The 11184-nt window shown below is 39.7% G+C and overlaps 3 protein-coding genes and 1 long non-coding RNA gene across 5 annotated transcripts; 1 reads left to right on the plus strand and 3 right to left on the minus strand.

The window, feature by feature from the left end:
• The first annotated feature begins 1146 nt into the window (after positions 1–1146).
• Positions 1147–3005, plus strand: LOC116804951. Of its 2 annotated transcripts, XR_004364952.2 has the most exons (4): positions 1154–1434; positions 1493–1686; positions 1751–2199; positions 2257–3005. It is a non-coding gene; the product is annotated as an uncharacterized LOC116804951 (long non-coding RNA). The 2 variants fall into 2 exon arrangements; XR_004364951.1 differs by having other exon boundaries at positions 1147–1686.
• Positions 3006–3029: 24 nt separating this feature from the next.
• LOC6559522 (UDP-glycosyltransferase UGT5) lies at positions 3030–5414 on the minus strand. Its single transcript, XM_001987288.3, has 4 exons — positions 5359–5414; positions 4571–4829; positions 3841–4506; positions 3030–3784 (listed from the first exon to the last, which is right to left on the minus strand). The coding sequence occupies exons 1-4, from the start codon at positions 5359–5361 to the stop codon at positions 3120–3122; spliced, it is 1593 nt and encodes a 530-aa protein (XP_001987324.2). The 5' UTR covers positions 5362–5414; the 3' UTR covers positions 3030–3119.
• On the minus strand, positions 4911–7349 carry LOC122322373 (UDP-glycosyltransferase UGT5-like; the record flags this gene model as incomplete). Its single annotated transcript, XM_043214275.1, has 3 exons — positions 4911–6296; positions 6353–7018; positions 7079–7349. Coding segments are annotated over 3 exons (1602 nt in total), but the record flags the coding sequence as incomplete, so codon positions are not given.
• A 1146-nt stretch (positions 7350–8495) lies between these two features.
• On the minus strand, positions 8496–10762 carry LOC116806428 (UDP-glycosyltransferase UGT4). Its single transcript, XM_043214355.1, has 6 exons — positions 10543–10762; positions 10328–10486; positions 9810–10271; positions 9541–9744; positions 9191–9465; positions 8496–9132 (listed from the first exon to the last, which is right to left on the minus strand). The coding sequence occupies exons 1-6, from the start codon at positions 10649–10651 to the stop codon at positions 8743–8745; spliced, it is 1599 nt and encodes a 532-aa protein (XP_043070290.1). The 5' UTR covers positions 10652–10762; the 3' UTR covers positions 8496–8742.
• Between the last annotated feature and the right edge of the window lie 422 nt (positions 10763–11184).

Here is an 11184-nt window from a genome sequence, read left to right on the forward strand (position 1 = left end):
GGTTGGCTTATAATTAATATAGACTTACTTAGATGAAATGAAAAACAAGAGAGAACGTTGCAGTCGGGTGTAACAGACTGCGAAATACTTTGATACCATAAGTCATTCAAGCAGATAACAAGTAACAAATAACATGGTGGGTGTAGCCAAGAAATACTGTCCAAGTTTGCCTTTCAAATTGCGATAGATACTAGTAACGTTCCTTCGAAGTTTTGTAATTGTAGCTCTTAAATTGATGGGCGGGAGTGTGATTGGACGAACAAATTATTAGGGAAGGTTTCGAATAATCTTCCTTCCATGTTTGGTAACTGTAGCTCTTAAATTGCGGGAGATATAGGCCTTTATCATTTTTGGTGGTGGGGGTGGGCGTAGTCCAAATTTTTTCCGGATTTTTGAATGATGTTACTAGCAATATACCTTTCAGATTTTGTGACCCTACCTTTCAAATTGTGTGAGATATATGGTCTTATTGATTTACACTAACAAGTGTATCGGTTCAGGGAGGCGAAGTGGGCCTGGCCATCCAATTTCTTATCGATCTCTTAGGAGAGTTACCAGTAAGATACATTTAAGATTTGGTGACTCTGCTTACAAATTGTGGAAGGTGGGACGGACATCGCCAACAACCTACTAACAAAATTTGGGGACATATCTGGCTTTATCGATTTGCGAATGTCGGTTTTATCGATTTCCTGGTAAAGTATAAAAATATTTCAAGCAGACATGCATATTCATTGCATTTGCATATTCAATATGTATTCGTCAGATATAACATTAAGTATTCACTTGAGCATAAATTTTACTGATCATTTCCGAGTAGATCAGTTTGCTTTAAAAACGAATTAAAAGAGTTTTGATTGATATTTGTCAAAACAACAATTTGCATAGGGTATTTAGTGGTTGAGTACTCTACTTAACATAACATTTGTATTGTGTTGCCGTGCTTGATCGATGACTCGTCATTTTTGAAAATGTGCAAATGTTATCACCTAGAACAGATTCAGATTTAAACAAATGAATTACGTACTTGTATAGATTTAATTAATACATTTGCTAATCTGATCTAATAATTTATTGCCCGTTGACTTTCATGTGATGCTTGTCGCTTTTTCTAAAGAGACGGGTAGACAGCAGTAATGACTGTCACAAACGCAATCTCCACGAGCAGATAGAACTGATACCATTTGAGATAGAGTCCCGCAGTACACCTACTCGATCTAGTTTGAGTCTGGCAAGACGATTAGCATCTCGAATCCGTGTACGAGGAGGAGAAAGTGTATTTGTATTTCGCCTAGAAGATGGGATATCATCCTTTAATACTAAATGCTTGTAGTGGTGTATCTATATGCACATTAATATAAACAAAAAAAAAAAAAAGAGAAAAATTCGCACTGTTAACGCTTTTTGGGACGCGACTGTAACAACGATCAGCCTGTAAGCATTCGCAGCCCTTTGTGACCTAATTAGCAACTCTAATCGGTGACCTAATTAGTAGCGACGCCCATACAGCTAGTTCCGGCCAATGCATTTCCTTTCTGCAATTGACGACGTGTGCAACAATATTCTTCTTGAAAAAGAACCTGGCGGCATCGTCATATTCAAGCTCGTTTTATTGATATTAATTGAAAGAAACCGATAATAAAAACGGTGAAAAGTGCGTCCCCACCAATATTGGATGGAAATTGTGTAAATATATCATAAAAATCGGCGTAGGATATTATTTAAAAGATTTTTTGGTGTACGAGTATAGGCGTCTTCCCGAAACGTGGCGGTTACCATAAGCAAATTGTGCCAGGGCGGCTTCAAACTGTGATCACTTACAGTGTGCCAGTGCCCTTTCTGTACTTGAAGCTGCATAGTTGGCCAGTTCGAGCGCGACCAGCGTCTTGCTGCCGTTGACAATTTACTTGCTGTTAATCTGTTGGGTGCTGACGTGCAGCGGTACCGAAGTCTCGGACGCAAATCTAACATCTGATTGGTATAAAGTGCGCCAGCTGGTGCAAGTATCGGATCATATGTGAGCGGCGGTTGACCGAATCATCCTGAAGAAATAGTGACCACACTGCTAAACTTCGATTATTTAGGACTGAACTCTACAGGGCTACACAACTTAAATTAAACTTTATTTTAAATGAACGTAGAATGAATTTGTGAGGAATTAATATTTAATTTTATAATGCATTAACTAAACTTGGCATGGTATGTATATGTGATATCAGTTGTTATATTGTCTAATCCGCTTTGAACTTCACACAGCAACGTCATCCGTCTTCAGGCCTGTCGACTATGATGAACTACTAACACAGCTGTTTTGGTGCTGTAAGTACGGCGTAACCGCACTCAGAGATTGTGAGCTATGAAGAAAATAACCAACTAATAGTGACCATATAACAGATGTGGCATAAAAAGATATATGTAAATACCTGTCTGATTTAGTTAACTCAAATTACATACATATATATATATATATACAGCCAAGGGCCTTTGTAGGATAACTTTATTATGGAATATTATTCGATCCAAATTGAAGAAAGCGAAATTGAATGAATCCCTCCCAAACATGAAACTTGAAAACTAGTAATTAAGTAAAACTCCTAAAATTAATGTTAAAAATAATGGAACTAAAACCATAATTGAAGTATATAAGGAATCCATTATGGATTAAAATAGTTCCTCCTGAGCTAAATATGGTTTTGCATCTTTAATATGGTAAAGAGACCGAATACTACAGGTTGGACGGGTAAAAGAAGAAGAACATCAACATCTCTGTTCTTCGATCTTAATATATTATTAGTGGATTTGTTAGCTATTCTGTCTGGTTGTTTTTTTTCCGTTTCTTTAGCACTCTGGCAGCTGACCCATTTTCCCTGAGCACTGTCGACCCTGTAGGCAGAGTACGCCTCCAGTATGCTGCACACTTCAACGTGTTCGTTACATGTTTCAATTATTTGCAGCGAATTGAGATAGTGTCATTTGTAAAATTATATATACAGTTAAATTGTTTTAGGGACTTAAAAAAGATTTTAATTGTATTGAAATTAATTAATTCTTTATTAAGAGCACACTCTTGATTTTAAATAAAAGGCTTTGAGCCAATCAAATTCAAATTAAACTTATATCTAATTCCGTTTAGACTTTGTTTTTGACTTCTTGGCATTTTGAAATCTGCGACATATCAGCAAAAGTCCCAAAATGGGCATAATAATAATAACCAAGGCAATTCCAATGATATCCAGCAGATAGAATTTATACCAGGGTAGATTAATACCCTCCGATACCATATGCGGTGCTCCACGATGCTCAATAACATAATCGATCCAGAACATAGCCGTATCCATCGCACTTAGTGGTCGATCCCGGAAGATGCGAGAGGTACGCCTCATTGTATCCCTGTACTTGGGATTCTCCAACAGTTCAGTGAGGGAATAGCGCAGCTCCTCCTCTGTAACTGTTCGGTAATCCACACCAAGGGCATATCCAGCAACCTTGCCCTTATTTATGTTAAGATACTGATCGGCATAGACAGGCATTCCAAGAACTGGAACGCCATGATATACTGCTTCCTGAGTACCGAAAAGTCCTCCATGGGAGATGAAAACCTTGACATTGGGATGGGCCAGAATATCACTTTGAGGCATCCACTTCTGCACCATCACATTAGCTGGCTTATTCGGCAATTTGTCATCTTCAAATTTCCACAGGATGCGCTGTTTCAAGCTTCTGAAAACATCGAGGAATATCTTCAGCTTCTCAGGGGGAAATTCAGAACTTTTCACTTGTGATCCTATGGGGAAACTTGTTAAACAAGGCCAAGATTAGAAAACTATGGTTGAAACTTACCCAGACTAAAGTAGACGGCTCCATGCTCAGCTTCATCCAAGAACTTTTGCATTTCAGTGGGCAATGGTTGAGCTGGCTTTATATGAAGTCCTCCCACGGGGATCATATTGAATGAAAGAGGCCTAGGAGCCTCCAGAGGCATATATGTATTCAGCAAAATGACAGATATGTTGCGCTCTAGTTGCTTGATAGTGGGCAACTTATCGAAGTGCTTGGAAAAGTGTCTGTTCAGAAGTTCATCCTGGGCAGGATAGTACCAGAATTGGCGCATAAGCTCTTCAGTCAGCGAGCAGTAAACATTATCAATGCGTTCCAAAAGCGACATCCGATCTGTGTATGGTTTCCATCCGTGTGCCACATAAGACCAAGGAGTCACTACGCCCACCAAGGAACTCATATAGTTGGCAAAAGTGAAGGTGAATATGTCTATCACAGGTATTTGGTACAAATGGCCCAGAAAGAGGGCGCCCTCATTGAAGAACTGCTCCACTAACAGTAAATCGTATTTGTCATCTTTATCCTTGGCATGAATTAGCTTCAACACTTCCTGCTGCTCGAAAGCAAAGTTCGTGCTCTCTAAGCCCATAATATAAAACAATTTCAGGAGCTTTAGCGTGGGAACATTGGTAAGTTCCACCACCGTGTTGATCTTGGTCGTCTCCAAAACTGCACAATGTATTATTCATTAATATGATGAATGATGAATGTTTTAGCTATTTTGCGCACTTACCAGTTGGCCAAAAGTTGTATTGCGGAATTAGAACCTCAGTATAATTTGATCCCAGATTCTCATTGGCCAATGTGAATGGTGTGATGAAGGTCACCTCATGTCCTCGCTGCACCAACTCCCTTATAATGGCATTTGTCATCATGAAATGACTCCTGCCGGGAAAGAAAAATGCAGCCAGTATTCGAGATCCAGCTCCAATCTCAAAGTGCTGAAGCGCCACAAGGCCCAGCAACAGGCATTTTAAAGCACTCTTCGGTTGCTGTGGGTCAAGTTAATAATATCAATAAAGCAGTTCACTTAATCTAGGTAACTAAAAGTCAAACTCTGCTGTGTAGTTCACATCTTTTCATTGACTATATTAATATTTTCCATTTCAGTGCCAACTGCTTAAATGTTTAATGTCTTTAATATATTTATTTTTATTATGTACAGTTATTATCCGTTGAGTGTTAAGTGCTACTATAAATATCTATTGCTTTAATTAGATTAGAGGTGTTGCTGATATTTACTGATATGTTAGAAATAATTTTACATAATATTTGATTTTTATGTAATTTAAAGTGTTGGCGCTGGAAAAGCCATTGTTTTCTTATTAAAGAGAATTACTCAAAGATCTCTAAAAGAGATTTGTTACAAAAACACTCCAATTAAGTTTGCTCTTGCTAATTGAAATTTCAGCATTAGTCAACAATTTTTATTCGCTTCACTGATAAGTGGCTGAGAGCGTGTTACTGTACATTCAATTTAGTTTAATTAATTCGTTTAGTTTAATTAATTCGTAAACACACCATTTTCGATTCTCTTCGCGCACTTCGCAAATCGAACAACCGATTCAATCGGAGATTCAGAGACGACTGAGAATCCAGCAAGCATTTCAGCTAGCAGCTTATCAAATTTATAAGCGTGCTGTGAAAAGATTACGATGTCAATGGAAACTTACTTCAATAAATGTTCCACTATTTAAAAACCTATTTCACAATATTCAAACTAATTAAAATGATGGGAGAAATCTTTCGAATTTAAAAAGAACCATGTGCTATTAACTACAAATGGAAACTTTACTAGTGTCGTTTGGACTTTGGTTTTTGCTTCTTATTTGATTTAAAACTGCGACAAATGAGGAACAGTCCGAGAATAGGCAAAAGCACAATGGCCAAGGCGATTCCAATGATATCCAGTAGATAGAATTTATACCAGGGTAGATTAATACCCTCCGATACCATATGCGGTGCTCCACGATGCTCAATAACATAATCGATCCAGAACATAGCCGTATCCATCGCACTTAGTGGTCGATCCCGGAAGATGCGAGAGGCACGCCTCATTGTATCCCTGTACTTGGGATTCTCCAACAGTTCAGTGAGGGAATAGCGCAGCTCCTCCTCTGTAACTGTTCGGTAATCCACACCAAGGGCATATCCAGCAACCTTGCCCTTATTTATGTTAAGATACTGATCGGCATAGACAGGCATTCCAAGAACTGGAACGCCATGATATACTGCTTCCTGAGTACCGAAAAGTCCTCCATGGGAGATGAAAACCTTGACATTGGGATGGGCCAGAATATCACTTTGAGGCATCCACTTCTGCACCATCACATTAGCTGGCTTATTCGGCAATTTGTCATCTTCAAATTTCCACAGGATGCGCTGTTTCAAGCTTCTGAAAACATCGAGGAATATCTTCAGCTTCTCAGGTGGCAAATCAGCACTTTTCACTTGTGATCCTATGGGGAAACTTGTTAAACAAGGCCGAGATTAGAAAATTATAGTTGAAACTTACCCAGACTAAAGTAGATGGCTCCATGCTCAGCTTCATCCAAGAACTTTTGCATTTCAGTGGGCAATGGTTGAGCTGGCTTTATATGAAGTCCTCCCACGGGGATCATATTGAATGAAAGAGGCCTAGGTGGCTCCAATGGCATATGTGCATTTAGCAAAATGACAGATATATTGCTCTCTAGTTGCTTGATAGTTGGCAAATCCTTGAACTGCTTGGAGAAGTGTCTCTGCAGAATCTCATTCTGTGCTGGATAATACCAGAACTGGCGAATTATATCTTCCATCAATGAGGAGTAAACATTGTCAATGCGTTCCGAGAGGGACATACGATCTGAATAGGGCTTCCATCCGTGGGAGACGTATGACCAGGGCGTGACAATGCCCACCAGGGGACTCAAATAATTGGCAAAGCCAAAGGTAGACATGGTAATGATTGGAATTTGATAGAGATGTCCAAGCAGGAGGGCACCCTCATTGAAGAATTGCTCAGCCAATAGTAAATCAAATTTGCCAACCTTGTCCTTGGCATTAATTAAATTCAACACTTCCTTCTGTTCGAATGCAAAGTTCGTGGTCTCCGAGCCCATGACCATGGCCATCTTAATGAAGGTCAACGTGTCCATATCCGTCATGTCCAGCACTGACTTTCCCTTGGACATTTCCAGAACTATTTATGTATTATAACTCTTAAGTTGTTTATAAAGCCTCTGGATATTGCGTTACTTACTTGTGCGCCAAATATTGAATTGGGGCAATAGCACCTCGGTATAGTTTGAACCCAGATTCTCATTGGCCAATGTGAATGGTGTGATGAAGGTCACCTCATGTCCTCGCTGCACCAACTCCCTTATAATGGCATTTGTCATCATGAAATGACTTTTGCCGGGAAAGAAAAATGCAGCCAGTATTCGGGATCCAGCTCCAATCTCAAAGTGCTGAAGCGCCACAAAGCCCAGCAACAGGAATTTTAAAACATTCTTCGGTTGCTGTGGGTCAAATTGATAAGATAATTAAAATAGTAATATTGTGAAATACGTGATCTATGCCACGAGAAATCTATGCGTGTATAAATAGTTGCTCACTTGTTACCAATTGCTTAAATATTTGTAAACACTTTTCTTATCTATCGGCTAGACTGCTTGCTTGAATTGCTCGTTGTATCGCTTGCGTGATTAGAATCATTATCTATAATTTGAATTAATTGATTAAGACGTGCTCTGTATATAAGATATATATATATATATATATACATTACAGCGCACGTCTTAATCAAATAATTCAAATTATAGATAGTGATTCTAATCAGTAAACATATAAGTAAGCATGTCTGTTCTTCTATTTATAAACTTCATTTGTTGAACATCATTTTAAACGTTTGCAAACATTTTAAGCGCAAACGTTTACGACTACTGGGTCCAGTGTATATCATAGTCGAGCCCACTCGACTACAGTATTCTTACTTGTTTCATTTTAAACGTTTGCAAACATTTTAAGCGCAAACGTTTAAAATGAAACAAGTAAGAATACTGTAGTCGAGTGGGCTCGACTATGATATACACTGGACCCAGTAGTTTTATTGGCAAATATCCCTTTTAAAGTTTTTCACCCAAATGTGAGCAGGTAAGCAAATGCAAGTGCATACGACAGAATAAGATAAACTGAGGCCTTTAAAAGCATAATAGTATTTATTGCTAACGGAATTCGAAATGTATCGAGGCAGTTATCGATAAAATAAAGTAAACTTGATGTGCGTCGGGTATACGAGAACCAATATTCCAAATTTTAAGTCTCTAGCTGTTGTTTGTCTTTGTCACTTTGATATTATTTGTAGTTTGCATTTTAATTCAATTTATTTGAAACCTTAATTGAACTTGATTATTGTTGATGCACGCACCATGTTCAGCTCACACTACTACGGTTATCGAGTGACCGACTCGCTTCGCGATTCCCAATCGACTGAGGAACCACTCGCATCGGCACTATCTTATATACATATATAATGTGTAAGTTGAGCCAACTTATCAACTTGGGAAAATCACAAGTATGTATGTATGTGTACTGTCCGGCTTAATATAAATAAATCAGTCGGAAATCTATAGTGAATTTCATCTTCAATGGGCAGTTGGCAGATATTAGATTACATATATTTTTGGTAATTAATTGGATGTTTATTGAGTAAACTACTTAAGTCAAAATTAGAAGTGATTATCTGTCCTTGGCTGATGAGTCAATAGTTTTGCAAGTGTGTTAGAAATATATGGAAGCAAATGTTATCACCTAAAACAGGCACAAATTAAACAATTAAAGTGCATACTTAAATTGATTAATGTTAATAAATGTTAATTGCATTTGATTTGTTAATATAGCAATATTAATTACTAATTCAGTAATTTAATTTCCTTTGATTTTCATATGCTGTTTGTCGCTCTTCCTCAACAGGCGAATGGCCAACAGCGGGAGCAGAACACAAGCCAAGGCGATGACTGTCACAAAGGCAATCACATCGAGCAGATAGAACTGATACCACTCGAGATCGAGCCCCGCGGAACGCATGTGTGGTGCACCCTTGTGCTTGATCACATACTCGATCCAGTAAACGGCGCTCTTGCGTGGCTGTATTGGACGATCGCGGAAGATGCGGGAGACGCGCTGCACCTGCTCCTGGTAGCTAGAATTGTGGATGAGCTGCAACAGCGAATTCCGCAGAAGGTCATCTGTAATCGATTGAAAGTGCAAACTGATCGCATAGCCACCCAGCACAGCTTTGTTCATGTTCAGGTGCTGCAAGAGACAGATCATTTCTATAATATTATTCATTAAGCAAACTGAATACCTTTACCTGATCACAGTAGAAGGGTATGCCCAGCATGGGCACAGCATAATGGACACCCTCCTGTGTGCCAAATAGACCGCCATGTGTGATAAACACTTTGACATTCGGATGAGCCAAGATGTCCACCTGTGGCAACCACTTGCGTATCATCACATTCTCCGGCAGCTGACCAATCGAATCATCCTCAAATTTCCAGAGCACGCGCTGCTTGAGGGACCCAAAGACACGCAGGAACAGACGCAACATGTCCGCCGGCATCTCCTTGCTCTGCACATTACTGCCTGCATTGAGAGAGAGTGAGAGAAAGTTGAGCTGGGAGTTGAGATAACCTCAATCTGTAGCTGCACCCTCCTTACCCAGGCTGAAGAAGATGGCACCATCTGTTGCCGCATCGAGAAAACTTTGCATATCTGCGGGCAACTGCTTGGGCGGATAGATATGCATGCCAGCCACTGGGACCATCGCATCCACAGTGGGACGTGCCGTTGTCAGCGGTGCGTGACTATTTAGCAGCATTACCGAGATTTGTTTCTCCATTTGCCTGACTTTGGGCACATCAGCTGCGACCGCAAGGATGAAATATATTTAATACCCTTTTCAAGGATAGCAAAGTGTTCGCACTCACCCAATACATTTCCAAAGTGCTGCTTGGCAAGGTTATCCATTTTGGGAAAGTAATTGTACAGGCGATCCAAGTCCTCGTACAGTGAAACATATGTGTTTCTCAAGCGCTCCAAAAAGGACATGCGATCGGTGAAAGGCATAAAGCCGTGCGGCACAAAAGACCAGGGTGTTATCAGGCCCATCATTTGGCTCATGTGATTCTCATAGCCCAAGGTGCTGGTGGTAACAATCGGTATATTGTACTTGTAAGCCAGAGCCAGGAAGGCCTCCTGATAGAATTGCTCTGCGAGCAGCAGATCGAAAACTCCCTCCGTCTCAGTAGCATGGATCAATGACTGAACTTTGGGCTGCAGCAGCGCATGTTCCGTTGTCTTTAATCCAATAATTTCGAGCATTTTGAGAAAATCATAGTTCTTCATGCGCGTCAAATCAAACAGATGCTGTACGCCAAAGTTCAGCTTCACTGTGGTAACCGTAGAGATATCAGTTGTCTGATAGGCCTCAAACAATATTGCTCACCATCATGCCAGAAATCATAGACAGGCTCTATCAGTAGTTCTGTGTAGTTGCTGCCCAACTGCTGAGATTCGAGTGAAAATGCAGCAATCATCGTGACTTGATGTCCGCTCTCGATAAGCTCCCTTATCAGCGCCGTGTGCATCATGTAATGACTTTTACCTGCATTCAGCATAATCTGTACATTCTTCTGTTCTCGTACAGTGAAGCCTGCTTACCTGGAAACGCATACACAGCTAATATCTTAGCCCCATCCACCGGCCGCACCTGCGTCAGAGCTCCCAGTACAGAGCACAGCAAGGCAAGCCTCAACGCTTGCAGGTGCATTGCGGAAATTCAATGAGAACTAATAAATAAATAAATATACTCACTATATATAGTGACTGAACGACGAATATTTCCTAAGCAATTGATACGTGCTAGGGTTCACAGATGACTGAGGCGCTACCCGAAGGGCTTTCATCATATAACAATGAATGATTGTTTCAAGTTGTTTGCGTACAAATCGTATATACCCTGTATTCTCTCAAATGATCGATTGTACTGCTAAAAGTCTAAAACACTTCTGTTCAAACTATAACATTTAAGCTAAAACAATGATTCTCTTAATCAAACTTGAAGTGACTTGTGAGCTTTCCTAAGTCTAAGTGGAAAATATTCAAATGATGGACTAACAAGGTAAGAGTAATTTACGAATCAAACATGAATATTAGACCTACAGGGTAATTTTACGCTGGCTTACCCGAATGCAATAGCTAATTTCGAAAAATACAGTGACTCGACGAAATCCAAACTGGTTTCGAATCAAGTTTTTTACGCATTTCTAGTGGCAGTTAAATTGTATACTAATCTTCTACGCT

Source organism: Drosophila grimshawi, unplaced genomic scaffold (assembly GCF_018153295.1).
Source record: "Drosophila grimshawi isolate 15287-2541.00 unplaced genomic scaffold, ASM1815329v1 contig_1369, whole genome shotgun sequence".
Taxonomy (NCBI): Eukaryota; Metazoa; Arthropoda; class Insecta; order Diptera; family Drosophilidae; genus Drosophila; species Drosophila grimshawi.